Source organism: Pelophylax lessonae (genome assembly GCF_965119305.1).
Source record: "Pelophylax lessonae genome assembly, chromosome: 6".
NCBI lineage: Eukaryota > Metazoa > Chordata > Amphibia > Anura > Ranidae > Pelophylax > Pelophylax lessonae.
The window spans coordinates 215,090,243-215,109,795 of NC_138773.1; the positions used below are offsets into that span (position 1 = coordinate 215,090,243).

The 19,553-nt window shown below is 44.8% G+C and overlaps 1 protein-coding gene across 1 annotated transcript in view; it reads left to right on the top strand.

Annotated features, from left to right (window-relative positions):
* Positions 1 to 19,553, top strand: part of ADARB1 (adenosine deaminase RNA specific B1) — a 96,516-nt gene that overhangs the window by 58,300 nt on the left and 18,663 nt on the right. The window contains exons 5-8 of the mRNA XM_082261212.1: positions 396 to 510; positions 1,269 to 1,437; positions 5,546 to 5,694; positions 9,258 to 9,426. Of these exons, the coding sequence (XP_082117338.1) occupies positions 396 to 510; positions 1,269 to 1,437; positions 5,546 to 5,694; positions 9,258 to 9,426 (602 nt within the window). The remainder of the gene's footprint in view (positions 1 to 395; positions 511 to 1,268; positions 1,438 to 5,545; positions 5,695 to 9,257; positions 9,427 to 19,553) is intronic.

The following is a 19,553-nucleotide window of genomic DNA, read 5'->3' on the forward strand; positions in this document are numbered from 1 at the left end:
GAATATTTTTAAAATGTGGGAAGAAACTGGAGTATCCAGAGGAAATCCACACATCTCCAGAGAGCAAACAAGATCTAGCAAGCGACAGGCAAAGTGTCCTTGCTGGGATTTGAACTAGTTACCCCAGTGCTGCATGGTGGAAGTGCTAGCCACTAAGCCACAGTGCTGTCCACGATTAAAAGTAATATCTTAAATGAAGCACACTTGACATGTAAAATGTGATGTGCAAATCCTTGCCTCCTTTTTCTAAATAATATCCAAACAATTCTACGTTTTTATCCTGAGCTATTGTAAATCTAGAATCCTTCATTTCTAAACACTAGCTTTTACTTAAAATATATGCTTATGGAAAATTCCGGTCAATAACTGTACTTTTTACCTTTCTATGCTTGTAGGTTCTGGCTGATGCTGTTGCACGATTGGTAGTAGAGAAGTTCAGTGAATTAACAGATAATTTCACATCCCCGCATGCACGGCGGAAAGTCTTGGCTGGTGTAGTCATGACAACAGGTACATATTTTGTGTGTGAAATTTAGTTGGTTAATCAGAAGATCAGGTCATTTGCAGGAAAAGGATAGACAAAGTGTTTAATATTACTCAGTGCCAGGTTAAGGATTTAAATCCACTCCCAGTTGTGCATGTTTTTTATTGATGGAGTAGACAGAGTATAAAACTGTATTGTTTTTACGGTCCCCACTTGGGAGTTTTCCCCTGACCTGTTCCAATAACCCAAACAGGAAGTGATGAGATGTTACTCCATTGGGCATGTTATGCAATTCATCAGGATACACACTAAATTGAGATCTCTCAATTGGAACACAGATGGTGGTTGAAAACCTGACCTGTCTCATTGACACGTGAGCAAGAAGTTAGGGCAATTCTTGCAATGGGGAGACAGGCAGCGATAACTTTAAGCATTCGCTTACCACTCAATCCAAGGAAAAAAGTTTGAGCTTGAGTTGACTTTAAGATGCGATTTAATATATTTTGAGGTAACTTTGGCTCCCTGGGTGTCAGGTTTTAAATAGTTTTGACTTGAGTCAACACATACTATGGTCACACAGAATATTTTGATGCTAGATTTAAATATGAATGTGAAGACAATTTTGTTGGATAAACATGCAGTAGTTCAAACACTCTTCAATAAGGACTGTTAAAGTGTATTCAAAAATAAAAAATACAAATTTAGTATATTGCAAATGAATGGTTATGGTTGGGATCTTTATTTTTAAATCTGTGAATTAATTAACATTAAATTTGTCTCTTAGGAACGGATGTTAGAGATGCCCAGGTCATCAGTGTTTCTACTGGAACAAAATGTATTAATGGAGAGTACATGAGTGACCGTGGTCTTGCGTTAAATGACTGTCATGCTGAAATCATAGCACGCAGGTCACTACTTCGATTTCTTTACACACAACTAGAATTATTCCTAAGGTGAGTAAAAGACCATGCTTTAACTAGTTTGGTAATCTATTGTAAATCCACTTATATTTGTTTCAGTTCAGGTACTTGTATAGCACCGACAATTTACACAGTGCTTTACACACACACTAATTTATACATTTATTTATATATATAGGTGCATCTCAAAAAATTAGAATTTCTTCAAAAAGTTAATTTGTTTCAGTAATTTCAGTAAAATTTGGAACTCCTATATGAAATAGATTCATTACACACAGAGTGATATATATTTCAAGCATTTTTCTTATGGCTTATTAGTGAAAACCCAAAATTCACTATCTCAGAAAATTTAGAATATTACAGAGGACCAATAAAAAAAAGGATTTTTATTAGAGATGTTGGCTTACTGAAAAGTATGTCCATGTACAATATAGTATGCACTAAATACTTGGTCGGGGCTCCTTTTGCATGAATTGCTGAATCAATGCAGCGTAGCATGGAGGCGATAATCCTGTGGCAATTCTGAGGTGTTATGGAAGCCCAGGTTGCTTTGAGAGCAGCCATCGGCTCCTCTGCTTTGTTGGGTCTGGGGTCTCTCATCTTCCTCTTGACAATACCCCACAGATTCTCTATAGGGTTTGTCAGGCAAGTTTAGTGGCCAATCGAGTACAATAATACAATGGTCATTAAACCAGGTATTAGTAGTTTTAGCAGGGTGGGCAGGTGCCAAGTCCTGCTGGAAGATGAAATCCGCATCTCTATAAAGCTGGTCAGCAGAGGGAAGTATGAAGTGCTCTAGAACTTCCTGGTAGAGGGCTGTGCTGACTTTGGACTTGATAAAACAGTGGACCAACACCAGCAGATGACATGGCTGAAATCATCACGGACTGTGGAAACCTCACACTAGACCTCATGCAACTTGGATTGTGCCTCTCCACTCTTCCTCCAGACTCTGGGACCTTAAATCCCAAATTAAATGCAAAATTTACTTTGATGTGAAAGAAGGACTTTGGACCACTCAGCAACAGTCCAGTCTTTTTTCTCCTTAGCCCCAGTAAGATGCTTCTGACATTCTCTGGTTCAGAAGTGGCTTGACACAAAGATTGTGATAGTTGTAGCACATGTCCTGGAAACGTGTGTGTGTGTGTGTGTGTGTGTGTGTGGTGTGACACTTTAAGCACTGACAACAGTCCTAGGCCTCTCCTTGTGAATCTCCACTCTTTCCTTCACAAAACCCTCTCAAGGCTGGGGCTACCCCTATAAGAGATTCAAGTCCCGCTACTCCAGGTGAGTCAGCAAGGCTGCAATCCTAGTAAGCAAATCCGTGGAGTAGGGTGCACTCTGTCACTGCTGCAAGATAAGAAAGCACAGAAAACAAGATAAACGAAAAAAAAATAGCACAATGGGATGTAGGCTGGGGGAGGAAAAGGTTGGCGCGTTTCACAAATCAGATGTGCTGTTTTAAAACCATACTAGATACAACCACCATACACACTTATATTGCAGATCTCCCATGATTATACTGGTGTAATTCATTAGGTTATTGAATCTAACCTTCCAAAAATGTGTTAATTTAGAGCCGGTGCACACTAGTGCGATAGCCGACATCGCATGTGATTCGCACCTCATTGCTATGCAGATTACATGCGATGTCTGTGCAGTGCAAATTCAGCCATAAAAACTGTATGGCTGAATTTGCATCGAATTCAGACCTTTTTTTTTTTTTTTTTTGTCCGCACCAAAATCTGATCGCTTGGCTGTTCACACCCAGGTGATCAGATTCTGCAAATCGCACAGCATTTTGCAAACTGATTGCTGGGTGTTGTTAACTTAACTTAACGTACACTTCACACTCAGTTTGCATAAACAGGTGGCGATTTTGATGCAGTGCTTATTTGCAGCACATTTGCTGTGAATTCGCACCAAATCTAATGTGAACAAGGCCTTAAGGCCAAAGACAGACTACAATTGTGATACTAATTAGCCAAAAACCAATCAGCGAAAGCTTTGTTTCTCAGAAAGATAAAAATTGTATCTATAAAGGAAAATAAAGACACAAAAAGTGAAAACAAAGAAGATGTAGCGCATGCAATCTATCGAAGAGCATACACACATATAGCTATGGTAATTTAAACCAGCTTATGTTACGATACTATTCTAGATACGTCAAGCTGTTAACAAACCACTTCCTGCAAAATCCCGTACCTGTACGTCCTTTCGAGGAAGTGGTTGCATCACCTTGGTACCGTTTTCTAGAGAAGACAGTCTGCTTTTATGTGATAACCGACTCAGCTAAGCAGCCGTTCAGCCGTTATCACAAGCAGCGGGAGAGGACGTGGCATCTACCTCCCACTGGGAGACCCGAGCGGGCACATTCACCGGCTGGCTGGATACCCGAGCAAAGCCGGAATCTTCTTTGGAGATCCGATCAATGTAGTAACCCGAAGGCAACGCTCCTTTCCCGGTTTACTCGCAGCCAACGGCGCAGTTAAGAAAAAAAATTTTGAAGCGCCCCTGTCCACGCGTGTTTGCACGCTAAAGAAAATGCATAAGTAAGTTGCGCCCGCAAATGTACACAGTGTTTAAATCACGCATGTGAGGTATCGCCACGATCGTTGGAGCAAGAATTCTAGCAAAAGACCTCCTTTGTAACTAAACTGGTAAACAGTATGACTAAATATATTGCAACGACCGACATTTTATTCTCTGGAAGGGTGGGGTAGGGATAGAGCAGAAACATTGCTGTGTCCCCTGACTGAAAGTGGGTTCTTTACTTGGCTTTGCTGTGTGAAGGGACTGTATAAATAAAAAATGTACAGAAATTAACATCCTGTAGCAGGGTGAACCGATTTTTAATGTATTTCTTCAGTGTATTTAGCGTTTTCCTTGTAGTTCAGCTTACAATGTTAGTCACACTTAGGCTTCGTGTACATGGGACGTTTGGAAACCTCTCCTGAACGCTGGAACTTGACAGCTAGTAAATGACATTTAAAAACGTCTGTTTTGCTGCATTTGCCGCATTAATGACCGTTAAGAGGAATTTGCGTTTAGAAGCGTTTTTTACATTATGAAATGGTCAAAAATGTATCCCTATTTAAAACGCTTATAAAAGCTTGTTACTGCGTTTAGCTGCATTTGCACGTTGTTACAAGCATTTGGCGTTTCAAATTATAATAAATTTCTGTTTGAATGTATTTTTTTGCTTTAAAAAAAAAAAAAAAAATGGCACTAAACTCAACTGCCTCTAAATGAGTTTAAAGTGGAGTTCCACCCCAAAGTGGAACTTCCGCTTTAGGTATTCTAACCCCCTGAAATGCCACATTTGGCATGTCATTTTTCTGGGGGGGGAGAGAAACGGGTACCTAGTTTTGACAGGTACCCGCTCCCACTTCCGCTCGGAGCGCCGCGGCGCCCTGAACGGAAGTTCTCCTCTCCCCCTCCCTCCCTGCAATCTTCTGGGACATGTCAGAGGTCCCAGAAGATTGCCGCCCAATCAAGACGCGCAGCGCGACTCGCGCATGCGCAGTGGGTACCCAGCTGTGAAGCCACAAACTGTCACAGCCAGGTGCCCACAGCAGTGATGCAGGTGCCGCCGAGAGGGAAGAGGATCGAGGCTTCGGGCGGCCGCATCACTGGAACGTTGGACAGGTGAGTGAAAAGGCTGGAACTCCGCTTTAAGCGTCTGTGTACATGGACAGATAAGATAACCTAGGAAAGTTCAGAGGCTGCTGAAAAAAAAGCCCAACTGCTCTTAAATGTCCGTTTTTATCCGCAGCAGTGTACATGAGGCCTTTAGTGTAAGGACGGGTTAACATCTGTGCAGTGTGTTTTTGTTTTTAATGCATTGGTTTTAGGCGCATTACTCAAACTTTTTAGACCATGCGTTTTGGTGAAACATTTAGCGTGCAGGACCTTTTTTTTTTTTTGTTTTAAAAAAAAAAAAAAAAGAAATTCACCAAAAATGCACAGGTGTAAACAGAGCCTTACTGTGAGAAGCACGGTCTCTGCAAACAGGATGTTACAAAAATGTCATTCCTAGCTTATAAAATCTGACAAATAGGTGTATATGAGTGTACTGTGGTAGCACAAAAACGTTGTGCAGGAAGACATTGACCCTCTTTTGCTTTTCATCTTTTCTCAGCACTAAAGAAGATCTTCAGAAGTCTGTTTTTATGAAATCGGAGCGTGGTGGATTTAGACTAAAAGACAATGTCCAGTTTCACCTGTATATCAGCACGTCGCCATGTGGAGATGCTCGCATCTTTTCACCCCATGAAGCTGGACAGGAAGGTATCTGAATAACAGGCAGTGTCAGCACTGTAGCCTGATAGCAGATAGGGAAAAATCTGGTTTAGAATAGATTGCTACTCTTAGGCTGCATGGGGTTTAAATCAGGGCTCGACAAACCCCAGGTCGCCATGACGACTAGAAATTGCGTCCTGTCACCTGGGGTCAGGGGCATAACTTGGGTGGTAGCCGAGGCGGTCGCGACACAGGCTTAGGTCACCCTTCTGCAGAACTGCAGGTGAAAGCTGCTGTGGGACCCACAGTTCTTCCTGCAGATGGAACCATCCAAACACAAATCGCCTACGTGCCCTGATATCAGAGAACTGGGGAAGGTTCTCTGATATCATGGTTGCACAGAGAAGAGAACCACTGAAAGCCTGTCCACCTACTGACAGGTACCCACCTCTGCTCTGCTGTGTTAAGCAGTGTGTGTATGTGCGTGTCAGGTGGGGGGGGGGGTGGAGGTGTTTTCTATGGATTGACTGGGAGGGTGCTGTGGAAAAACTTGGTGAGTTTTGTGGACAGATTGGAGGTAGTTGGTGGGTCCTGGGGTCAGATGGTGGGGGTAGGATGTTTGGCGGGTCAGACTAGTGAGGGGGGGGGGGGCAAGGATGGTTGGCGGGTCTGGGATCAGACTGCTGGTGGGGAGTGGGGTGGTTGGCAGGTCCAGGATTAGACTGGTGGGGGTTAGGGTGGTCAGCGGGTCTGGGGGTCAGACTGCTGGTGGGGTGGTTGGCAGATCCAGGATTAGACTGGTATGGGGGGGTAGGGTGGTTGGCGGGTCTGGGGTCAGACTAGTTGGCGGGGGCTAGGGTGGTTGGTGGGCCCAGGGTTAGACTGCTGGTGCAGGGTAGGGTGATTGGCGGGTCAGACTGCTGGTTGGAGGGGGGGGGGTGGTTGGCTGGTCCGGGGATTGACATGTGGTCAGGTCCAGGGTCAGACTTGTGGGTGGGCTGGTTGGCGTGTCCAGTGTCAGACTGGTGGTGGTGGGGGGGGGGGGGTTGGTCTTGTAGTGCATTTGACCGGTCCAGGGTCAGACTAGGGGGAGTAAATAAAATGTCATAAATTACTTCTTATTGCCTCATGGGACCGACCGGCAAGGTAAGTATAAATTATTTAAAGCTTTTTAAACAAACTTCCATGCTTCCCTGTGACACATGAAGGCTGATCCAGAGTTTAAAATGACTTGCGTATTAAACTTTTACACTATATATAGCATAGCGCCCCTTCTCTTATGTAGCCTAGATGTTTACACAGTTATGCCTCTTAGCTTTTGCCTATTAACCGTCTTAGGATTCTTAAGAACTTAGTACATTTAAAACTGTAAGCAATGAGGGATAGTCAGACTGGTGGAGACTATCACTCCCGTATTACAATTTTAAATGTACAAAGTTCTTCAGCATCCTAAGGTTAATGGCAGACAAAAGCGAAGAGGCATAACTGTGTAGTTTTGTCGTGCATCTGAAAAGATACGTCAGGGCTACATAAGAAAAGGGGTTTTGTTAAAATAAAGCTTTGTTGGTTAAAAAAAAAAAAAAAAAACGGGCTCCTAACCTTTTTTAGCAATCTCCTAGATTTAAAGCAAATTTGTCAAGCCCTGGTTCAAAGCACAACCTGTCTTGAAGGTTTTGGCTTATCTGAAAACGCTAGTTGTTGGCTATATCTGGCTTCAGTATTTGAGTCACAGGCCTGGAACATGTACGTAGATCATGAAAAGTCATATTTTCTCATCTATTATACCTGCTGTAAGTTAAGGACTCACCGCATTGGAGCCAAAAACACGTGTGACAGCCAAGTAGTCCTGTGATTGGTAATGGAAGCCTTCATATACTGTACTTCTCATGGTCATCAAAGGAATTGACTCCAGGGGAACTTTTTTTTTTTTCTTTCAATTTACAGCTTCACGTAGCAAGGTTGTAGATGACAAAAATACAGCCAATGACTGCTTCACCTTTCTCAGTAGCATACAGCTCTTACCTTAATAACCTCCTATATCTCCTAAGTGAATGGAATCTTAACCCTTAGGGCTCTGAGTAGGCTTTTCCCTATGAAATCATTTTGTATGTGCATATAAAAAACATCTATCATACTTTATCACTTTTCTTGTTTATGAAGCCTTTTTTTTTTTTTTCGGAGTATAATTTTGTTAATGAATTCTTGCACATTACAGAGGAATGTGCTTTACAGTGTTGCAAGGTTTCACCAAAAATCCACAAACCGTAGCGGCTTTGCGCTCACGAATACAGTGCCTTGTGAAAGTATTTATCCCTTTGGGGTTTTTTTGCATTACAACCTGGAATTGAATTGAATTTTTGGGGGGCTTTTTTCCTTGCGATGCACACAACATGCCTTTTTACCTTAAAGATACAAAATCTTTTTTGTTAAACAATTTAAAAAAGTTTTGAGCGTGGGTAGCTATTTACCCTGTTTGCTATGAAACCTTTAAACCTGTGGTCTATAGAATTAACGTCAGAAGTCCTATACTGTATTTAGCTGATGACAAGGTCCACTTGTAGGCTATCAGTGTCACATGAAGTCCGTATAGAGGAGAAAGAAATGTTCACTGCCCTCACCTATAACTGGCCTTTGCAGCAAGGAGAACATGGAAGGGCGACGCATGACAAACCAATTCAAAGACAATTCCCAGTTCAACTTGCCAACCAGCCTGCAAACCGAATTATCCTGTCTAACAGTATGCCTTAAAAACAGGGGTTTCATTTGCACACATATACAAATAAATACTTGAGTTGCAGAGCCACTTCACGGCACTCAGTTTATCTGCAGTCCTAACTCTAAATTTTGAGAGAGTATTAATATAGTATATCTGTACTAAAAAGCCCCTCAATCTGAAAAACTAGAAAACAAGCAACATGAAAACCAAGGAGCTTTACAAATCCACAGCCAAAGTGGAGAGTATCTGTCCGAAGGCGCACTTTAAACCATACAGTCCACTGAGCAGGGCATTATGTAAGAGTGGCCAAAAAATCCATTGCTTAAAGAAAAAAGAATTCAGGTTTGACGTACGCTCTGGCCAGATGAGACTAAACTTGAACTTTCTAGCAATCTTGGCAAGTGCTAACCTAATAGTTGGGGATGGCGCTGACAGTGTGAGGAGAAAAAAAAAGCGGATCGTCTGCTGCTGTTTACATCACGTGATCAGTTGTCATTGGCTAACAGCTGATCCTGTGGTAAGGGGCCAGGATCGCAGATCAGAGCGAGCCACGAGCGGCCCACAGGCAGCTCATGCACAGGAGGACGTAAATGGACGCCCTCTCTGCAATTTAGGTCTGCGCTGTAGCCATCTTTCGGCTATAGCGCAGTCGCAAAGAAGGTAAAATACTTTGCATGCAATAAAGGCAGGGTTGTACATCTTGGCTGCAGTTTGATGCATACAAAATGCGTGTTTTCACCAACATGGTACCTTTCTGCAGCCTTATGTATTTATGGTGACTTCTAAAATGTTCTCTGTCCTGTTTATTTGTGAAGGGAGTTGAACTTTTCTTTTTTTTTTTTCCCTTAAATGTATTTTCTCATTGTGAGATGTCCTTTTTTTTTTTTTCCTGCAGACCAGGGTGATCGTCATCCAAACCGAAAAGCAAGAGGACAACTTCGAACCAAGATAGAGTCTGGAGAAGGTACTATTCCAGTGAGGTCCAGCAGTACCATCCAAACCTGGGACGGTGTTCTGCAAGGAGAGAGGCTACTGACAATGTCTTGCAGTGACAAGATTTCAAGGTTAGAGTATAATGAACCCAATGGCCTTCCTGAAGAATATATTGTTAAAATCCTTTCTACAGGGAATTCAATACGCATACATTATAATGAGCTCTATAATTGAGCATTTAATCTTTAATTATGTTAAGCATATCTTTAAATTAGGCAGTGAATTGTTTTACCTTTTTTTATAAAGCTTGGTTTAAATATTTGTTAGTTTTTTTTTTTTTTTTTTTTTTTTTACAATTCAATCTTCACCCAAAACATCCTTTACGAATTGTGTATTACATCACACAGGATAAAGTATTCTAGGATCAATGGGTTATACTGCCATCTTCAAAAAATAATTGTCCGCTGGCAAGCCAAGCTATAAGGATGGCACAGTGAAACCCATCCCACTCCCAGCATGCCTCAGTTATATTTAGGAGTACAGACAGCTCATTGTCCTGAGAGAAGTAAAACAATATTCTGCTATTTTTAATTCTATCGAGATGTACTTCTCAACTTTTCCCTGGGGGGACCACAGCCAGACCCCACTCAAAAAACAGATGCAGGTCTGCCCTGTAATGTTGCCCTCTAGGCACTGGATCTTGTATTTGGTAACCTAGGCACATGCTGCACCATGTTGAGTTATCTGCAGGGAGCTTTTACAGGTCCATGGCTGGGATTCAGAAGTCTAGTGGAATCCAGTCCCTTGAGACCCTTTGGGGTTATGCCCTCTTATGGGCAAAGATTGTGGATGGGACTTGTCCCTAAAACCCTGCCTATCTGCCTGGGGGGGAGCCCTGGATTTAAAGATGGCTATTGTGGTTAAGGGCATTACCCTTTAAATAAAAGCAATAGGCGCTGCTCCTGGTTCCCCAAGGTTGTGTCAGCAGAGCAGCGGCAAAGAATTGCTTGTGGTTTACATTTTGCACTTTTTTTTTTTTTTGGTTGCTCAGATGCCCCACTTAGCCTATGCAGCGTTCTCGGGGGGAGAATCTGCTGCCTTTAGTGAGGATCACAGGCAGCGGGCAGCACTGCCCAGCAGTGTATTAAGAGTAGCCCTCAAAATTCTCATACCTATACCATGGCAGATCATAGGCACAAGGCGGTGGCCCTGCTCATACAGGGTGGGTATCTACGGCGTCTTCCCTGAGGGCTCTGGTCATGATGGTTCCAACTATTGCACCCCCCACCCCCACCCTTTCTGGGGTGGTGTTGAGGTCCTCAACACTTTCTGAAATAGCTCACTCCTTTGTGGGGGGAGACATTTTCTAATACCAGGACTAATTGTATAGGTCTGAGCTAAACCTTGCTAAATTACGCATCCCACAGAGGCCACAAGTGCTGTTTCACATTAAAAGGTGGAGGATGAGGATGGTACCTTGTCAGGTTCTGAGGATTCAAAAGCTTAAGAACACAATTTCTGTCCTTAAAGATGCAGAAAACTTTTGCTTTGATATAGAGCTGCTTGGGTCACCTTGCCAAAGATCACCTAACTTTGCTTTTTCTAAAATTCTCTGCCTGCAAAAGCCTTCTGTGAACACTCACTGTTCATTACAGTGACTAGCTTTGCTCTGAGAAACTCTTCACTCCTCCCAAGCGTTTGCCCAGCAGTATCCTATTGAAAGTAAGAAGAAAAAAAAATTATTAAAATAGGATTTCGCTTCCGTTCATTGACACACAGCTCCATATTCTTCACCATAGGGTTATGCTGTCCTCTACAGGAGAGGGACTAGGCAGACAACACAAAAGCTTGGCTATGCCCTGTGGGCCGTTCTCAGCTGGCATAACCCCCCTCTCTGCTTGGAGATTCTGTTTTTGTTTGCCTAGTTCAGGAGTAGGACCTAGTCTCCCTGCCGGGCCCTAGGTCCTGTTTTTTTTTTTTGTTTCATGGTTCCCAGGAAGAAGGGCAAGTTCGTCCAATTCTGGACCTCATGGCCCTAAAACCCTTTTGTGTGCGTGCAATAATTATAATTTTGGACGGTGGTGGCGTCCCTGCATTAAGGGGGTTCCCTGGCTTCTTTAGACGTCAAGGATGCCTACCTGCACATTCCTATTTGCATCCGGCACCGGCGTTTCCTCTGCTTCGCTCTGAGAAGGAGCATGATCGGTTTTTGGCATTACCCTTTGGTCTAGCCTCTGCTTCTTGGTTCCTCACGGAAGTGTTGGCCCCGGTTTTCGCGTTGCTCGGATCTGATGGCCGATATGGAAATTACTTTCCAGACTTTGTGGGAGATCGGGTGGCTTCTGAATTTCAGAAGTCTGCCCTGGTTCTGACCAGGAGATTGGATTATTTCAGGCTGAATCTGGATTCAGCTCTTGCCAGAGTGTTCTTTCCTCTGGGAATGTTAAAGTTGCATTCTGCGAATTCAACTGCTAGCCCACAAGTGGCGTTCCTTCGGGCGTGTATGGGCCTGATGGTATCCACCTTCGAGGCGGTTCCCGTATGCACAGTTCTACACAAGACTCCTTTAAAAGGAGATTCTGGTCAAATGGGACAAGTGTCCCAAGCAATTGGGCTTTGCCTGGATCATTGGGTGGAGCCGCGAAAGGGGCTCCCAATGCAGATTCAGTCAAACAATGCCACGGCCCTGGCGTTTGTGAACCAACTGGACGGCACAAGGAGTGTGTTAGCAGCCCTGGAGGTGTCCGGCATTCTCTGGTGGGCAGATCGTTCTTGCCCTGTCCGCCGTGCACTTTTCCGGCATGTAATAAGGCAGATTAAATCAGGCGTTGGACCAGGGGCAAGGGTCCCTTTTTCCGACGGGTTTTATCAGGTAGGTCTACAGTGGGGCACCCCCGAGGTGGCTCTGGCGTCCCGGCTGCACAGAAAGGTGCTGAGGTTCGTGGCCAGGTCGTGAGATCCTCTGGCAGAACATCAGGTGAAAAAAAAAATCATATTGTCTAGCTCCAGCATAATACAGCACATGTGATGAATACAGACTAAAGCTTTAACCACTTATCCACTGGGCATCTAAACCCCCTTCCTAACCAGACCAATTTTCAGCTTTCAGTGCTCTCACATTTTCAATGACAATTACTCAGTCATGCAACACTGTACCCACATTTTCATCCTTTTTTTCACACAACAGAGCTTTCTTTTGGTGGCATTTAATCATCATTGGGGTTTTTTTTTTTTTTTTTTTTTTTTTTTTTTTGCGCTATAAATGAAAAAAGACTGAATTTTGTTTAAAAAATGCATTTTCTTCCTTCGGTTTTAAAATTTTGCAAATTTAGTAATTTTTCTTAAATTTTGCCCACAATTTATACTGCTACACGTCTTTAGTAAAAATAACCCAAATAAGTATACATTTTTTGGACTTCGTAAAGGTTATAGTCTACAAGCTATGGTGCCCATCATTGAAAATTCATCACACCCGATGTACTGAGGACCTTTCTCATTTCTTGAGACCCTAACAAGCCAGTAAAGTATAAATACCCCCCCAAATTACCCCTTTTTGGAAAGTAGACATTCCAAGGTATTTAGTAAGAGGCATGGTGAGATTTTTTGAAGTTGTATTTTATTTCCAAAATTCTTTGCAAAATTGATTTTTTTTTTTTTTTCACAAAAATGGTCATATTACAAAGTTATTTCTCACATACTGTATAGGCATACTTGCAACTACACCCAAAAATATATTTCTCTGTCGCTCATTGACAGACGTAGTCTTCTTGATTCACAAGAACTGGGTTATGTTGTCTCCGCAGGAGCAGGACTAGGCCGAAAGAAAAAACGTTCTGGCTCCACCTTAGGGGCAGTCCCTGAGGGTATATCCTCCCTCTCTCTGCTACAAGGCATCAGTTTTTTTCTGTCTAGTCAGGAGTAAGGACCTAAGTTCTTTGCTGGGATCTTTTTGGTCCTGGCAAGATTTTTTCTTTAGAAAAAATATTTTTTAGGTAGTTTTTCTCCAGTGTTTTTTTCCTGTGAGATCTTCAAGCAAATACGCCGGACTGGGCGACACTAGTGGTCACCCCAGCCGGCCTACGAGCGCGCGCAGACCATTGCATTGCGCTTGGTCGGCCGCGACACATTCAATTAAGTATGCGGGGCCGGGCGACGGGCTGGATGTTGAGATCCAGTGGTCACCCCGGTTTCTGCCTACGAGCGCGTGCAGACCAGAGCTCCGCGCTGGGTCGGCCGCGACGGAGTCCCATTGGAGGGACTGACCTTGCGAGTTAAGTCTCGCTTGGACGCCAGGAACCAGAGAGTCGAGGCGTCCGGAGTGGTCCACAACCCCCCACCCCGGTGGAGAGGGTATTGTGAAGAGAGGGTGCCTGTCGGTTCGGTATGGTGAGTAAACGTTCCCTTTTTTCCTCGTTATGAGGCAGTATGAATTATGGGCCCCTCCATACATGGTCAGTATATATCTGACACTAAAAGTCCCCCTTGTAAATGCAGTATGTGTTTGGTGGGAAGTGGACTTGGTTTGAGAGCTAACACTCTACCCAGCAGACTGTAGTATTACAGCAGACATAGGAGGTATAATCCTACCTTAATTGTAGTGTACCTCCTGCAGATCGATAAACCGCCACTTAGCAGAGATGCAGGTGGATGTGCTGGGAAAAACGATTTCGGCAGTCCGCCGCCATTTTTCCGTAGACCGGGTGCATGAATGTCCTCAGGTCACGCCGGCCGCCATGTTTTTGGAGTCTATTGTCTCCCGTATGGGGGCGGCCATGTTTGATGAGCCCAGCTACCTCGTGGAGAGCTGGGAACGCCGGAAGGCGTACACCCGGGGCGGAGCCACGTCCTTCTACCCGGGAAAACTAACACAGCTCTTTCCAGTCTGTAAAAGACAGACGCTGACTGCAGTTGGTTGGAAACTTCTCTGCATCGGGTGGTGAGCCTTGGGGGTCCCTCTCTCTCTCTGTGGGGATCGAGAAGCAGGTACTCTGAGGGGCGCTATTGCGCTAGGGGGAGACACATAAAAAAAAAGAGGTATTTTTTTATTTAAAAAAAAAAAAAAGTTTTTTGTTTTTTCTGGCAGAGGTGTCCTGAATTAACATGGACCCTGCCACTCATGTATCTCCACCGGATCCCCTCGAGGTGTCTGCAGGATCCTCCAGCACCCCACTGACGGTTGAATCATTGTCAGCTATTATGGAAACTTTTGTGTCCCGGGTGGAAGTGGCTTGTCAGGGACAGGGCGCAAGAAAGCGACCCCCGCCTAACCCCTTATTATCTGAAACTTCGGATTCAGAATCTGAGCCTATTTCTGCAGTTGCAGGTACTTCATCTGGGATTGGTGTCTCGGGTACTGTCTCTTCAGACAGTGAGGAGGATGTTTCGGCATCAGCCATAGCCCAAGAGGAAGCGTTGGTAAACGCACTCATTGTATCTGTTCAAGAAACCTTAAGATTACAGGGTATTCCGTCGGAAATAGCTGAAACTGAAATCCCTTTTGGGACTAAAAAACGCATCAAAGTGGCGAAGGTTTTTCCATTGCCCAAATGTTTCGGCAATCCAATCAAAGAAGAATGGAGTCTGCCAAAACGCACCTCTGCTATTTCTAAACGCATTAACAGGCGTTATCCGTTTGAGGAAACCCTCATTAAGAAATGGACAGAACCACCTGTGGTGGATTCACCAATTGCTAGATTGAATAAAGCCACGGTTATTCCTTTAGAAGACGCTCCGTCTTTTAAAGATCCAGTGGATCGCAAGATAGAAGCTATGTCTCGCACCATGTTTTCCTTGATTGGATCAGCTTTCAGACCAATAATTGCTATTGGTCTGGTTTCGCAGACTGTAACTGAATGGACCAAGTGGTTACGCCGGGACTTAGAAGAGGTCCCTCAGGCGGTATCAGATTTGTTGGAACAAATGATACAGGGGTTACAGTTTGTGTGTGATGCGGCGTTCGACGCCACTCCATTATTGGCGCGAGCATCAGTTTCAGCAGTGGTTCTCAGGCGTACACTGTGGCTAAAAGGTTGGTTAGCCGACCAAGGTTCCAAAAAAGCATTGGCTAATATCCCCTTTTTAGGAGAGCGTCTATTTGGAGCCAACTTAGATGAGATCATTAAGGATCTCACGGGTGGAAAGAGCACCTTTTTACCGCAAAATGTTAAGGGTAAAGGAACTCGTCAAAGACGAGGGCCTTCTTTCTCTGCTCACAAAAAGTTTTTTCGTCCCGCGGGTGAAAAAATTAAGTCCTCCAAAGCTCCTTCAGGAGGCTTCAGGGGACGTTGGTCGGGCAAGCAAAAGCCCGCCCCCTCCAGACCTGAAGATAAATCGTCCAAAGCCTGAAGGTGCGCCCCCACCCATAATTGGGGTGGGGGGACGTCTTCGCCGGTTCCCGGATCCATGGCTTTCCAGAATCCCGGACAAGTGGGTTTGCGAAGTCATAAGGTCAGGGTACAAGATCGAGTTTCGATCTCTCCCACCGGCGCGATTCTTCCCTTCCAATATCCGACTATCCCCGGATTGTTTAGAAGATCTGCGGAGAGCAGTCACGGATTTACTACAACAAGGAGTGGTAGTCCACATTCCTTGGACAGAACGTTTTCAAGGGTTTTATTCAAACCTATTTACAATACCCAGGAAAGAGGGCAAAGTGCGTCCAATTCTGGACTTAAGGGCACTCAATTCCTTTCTCAACATAAGGAAATTCAAGATGGAATCCATTCGCACAGTAGCAGCCTTCCTGCATCCAGGGGATGTCCTAGCGTCCATAGACATCAAGGACGCCTATCTTCACATTCCCATTTTCGCAGGACATCAGCGGTTTCTACGCTTTTCCGTAGAAGAGAACCACTATCAATTTGTGGCGTTACCTTTCGGTCTCGCCACGGCTCCTCGGGTCTTCACGAAGGTGTTGGCCCCAATGTTGGCACTACTGCGCCAAAGAGGCATATCGATTCTAGGTTACCTAGACGATCTCCTGCTTCACGCAGAGTCTCCTCAGACCCTGCTACAAAACATAGAAATTACTATAATTTCTTTACAGGAATTCGGGTGGCTGGTGAACCAGCAAAAGTCATTTCTGGTTCCCACCCAGAGGCTCGAATATCTGGGTCTAATTCTAGACAGTCAGGTCAAGAGTTTTCCTTCCGGTAGGGAAACTCCGGAAGATTCAATCAGCAGTCCAGTTGTTACTATCCAACAGCTGGTCTTCTCTTCGAACTTGCATGAGGTTTCTGGGATTGATGGTGGCTTCCTTCGAAGCAGTCCCATTTGCCCAGTCCCATACCCGAATTCTTCAGCAAGAGATTCTTCTCAGATGGAATCGGAATCCGGAATCCCTGGACAATCGGATCCGATTGAGCAAACAGACCAGAGAGTCTCTGGTCTGGTGGCTTCGGTCTCCGATGCTCAGCCAGGGAAAGTCATTTCTGCCAATATATTGGACGATGACCACGGATGCCAGTCTATCTGGATGGGGAGGAATTCTCGGTCAGTTATCTGTCCAGGGACTTTGGTCCCTGGAAGAATCCAGGTTGCCGATAAATGTATTGGAACTGAGAGCGATCAGACTTTGTCTGATTCACTGGACCGAGCAGCTCCAGGGCAGCCCGGTTCGGATCCAGTCGGACAACGCCACGGCCGTGGCTTATGTCAATCACCAGGGGGGCACCAAGAGTGTCCGAGCGGCCAAAGAAGTGGCTTGCATTCTTCGCTGGGCGGAACGATTTTGTTCCAGCTATCTCTGCGGTGTTCATTCCGGGGGTGGAGAATTGGCAGGCAGATTATCTCAGCCGTCAGACTCTGGATCAGGGGGAATGGTCCCTCCATCCAGAAGTTTTCCACCAGTTGTGCCTACGGTGGGGCACCCCAGATGTGGATCTGTTGGCATCACGATTCAACAGGAAAGTACAGAGATTCGTGGCTCGCTCCCGCGATCCTCTAGCAGAGACCGCAGACGCACTGATCGCCCCGTGGGGGCAATACCAGCTAATGTATGCCTTCCCTCCTCTCGGGTTACTGCCAAGACTTCTTCGCAGGATAGAGGAGGAAGGAATTCCAGTTACATAGTTACATAGTTACATAGTAGGTGAGGTTGAATAAAGACAATAGTCCATCCAGTTCAACCTGTGTAGGTGTGTGTGACTGTAATCATCTAACATAGCCCTCAATCTCCTGATCCTTGAGATGTAAGTCTAAGAGTCTTTTGAAAGTCACCATACTACCCGCAGAAACCACCTCTTGTGGTAGACAATTCCACAATCTTGTAGCCCTAACAGTAAAGAACCCCCCACGTTGCCTGAGGTTAAAACGCTTCTCCTCTAATCGCATTGTATGTCCTCGAGTCCTCATGCAATTCCTTCGAATGAACAGCTTTTCTTCTAAGCTGAGATCCCCATTAAGATATTTATAAATTGCTATCATGTCCCCTCTCAGACGTCTCTTCTCCAGGGAAAATAAATCGAGCGATTGCAGCCGCTCTTCATAGGTAAGGTCCTCCAACCCCCTAATCAGTTTAGTTGCCCTTCTCTGGACTTTCTCCAGCTCCAACACATCCCTCCTGAGGACTGGCGACCAGAACTGGACAGAATACTCCAGATGCGGTCGGACCAGAGTTTTATAAAGTGGAAGGATTATAGTCTTATCTCTGGAATACATCCCTTTCTTTATGCATGCTAATATTCTGTTGGCTTTGGAAACTGCCGCTTGGCATTGCATGCTGTTGCCTAATCTATCATCGACCAAGACTCCCAGATCTTTCTCCATTTTTGATTCCCCCAAGGGTTCCCCTCCTAACGTGTATTGTGTTTTTATGTTTTTGGTCCCCAAGTGCAAAACCTTACACTTCTCCACATTAAACCTCATTTGCCATGTCGTTGCCCACTCCGTAATTTTGTCCAGGTCATTCTGTAGGATATCTGCTTCATGCTGTGCAGTTATTGCCCTGGCCAATTTTGTGTCATCTGCAAAAACTGATAACGAACTACTGATCCCTTCCTCAATGCTGTTTATGAATAAATTGAACAAGGTTGGTCCCAGGACTGAGCCCTGGGGCACCCCGCTTACTACCTCAGACCAGTCTGAGTATGCGCTGTTTATTACCACCCTTTGGACACGGCCTTTTAGCCAATTCCGTATCCAAGAGCAAACCCTGCTGTCGATACCTGCAGACCTTATTTTATAAATTAAGCGCTTGTGGGGAACTGTATCAAACGCCTTAGCGAAATCCAAGTACACCACATCCACTGGTCTCCCCCTATCTAGCTCACAGCTCACTTCCTCGTAGAATGCTAAGAGATTGGTTTGACAAGAACGCCCATTTGTAAACCCGTGCTGGTTACAACTGATGATGTTGTTGTCTTTAGCATACTCTACGATATAGTCCCTTATCATCCCCTCCAAAAGTTTACATATTATTGATGTCAGACTGACAGGCCTATAATTTCCCGGGATATGTCTCTGGCCCTTTTTGAATATCGGAATCACGTTAGCCTTCCTCCAATCCCCTGGTACATCTCCTGTCCTAATACTGTCAGCAAAGATCAGGAACAGTGGTCTAGATATAACCATACTGAGTTCCTTGAGCACTCTCGGATGTACGCCATCCGGGCCTGGTGATTTGTTTGTGTTAATTTTATCCAGTCTTTCCCTGATTTCCCCCTCTGTTAGCCATAGTGGCAAGTCCTGTGTATTACTACTAACCATACAGTCATGGTCAGTGTACCCTTCCTTTTCCTGCGTAAAGACTGACGAGAAAAAAGAATTCAGCACGGTTGCTTTTTCAGTGTCCTCTGTAACCATCCTCCCATCATCGTTAATTATGTGTGCAATATGCTCTGCCCTAGTAATCCTGGTAGCTCCGGACTGGCCTCGCCGAGCTTGGTACGCCGACGTGGTCAGACTGGTGGCGGACGTCCCGTGGAGACTTCCTCTCAGGGAGGACCTACTGTCTCAGGGACCGATCTTCCATCCTGCTTTACGATCGCTGGCTTTAACGGCCTGGCTATTGAGACCCAGGTGCTGAAGGACAAGGGATTGTCAGCTTCAGTTATTCCTACTCTAGTTAAAGCAAGGAAAGCGACTTCCAGAAAGATTTATCATCGTACATGGAAGTCCTACATTGCATGGTGTGAACCTCTGGGGTTCCGTCCACGGTCTTATTCGGTTAGTCGAATATTAGCTTTTCTGCAACAAGGGGTTGAGCAGAAAGTGGCCTTGAGCACTATCAAGGGTCAGGTCTCAGCATTAGCTATCTTTT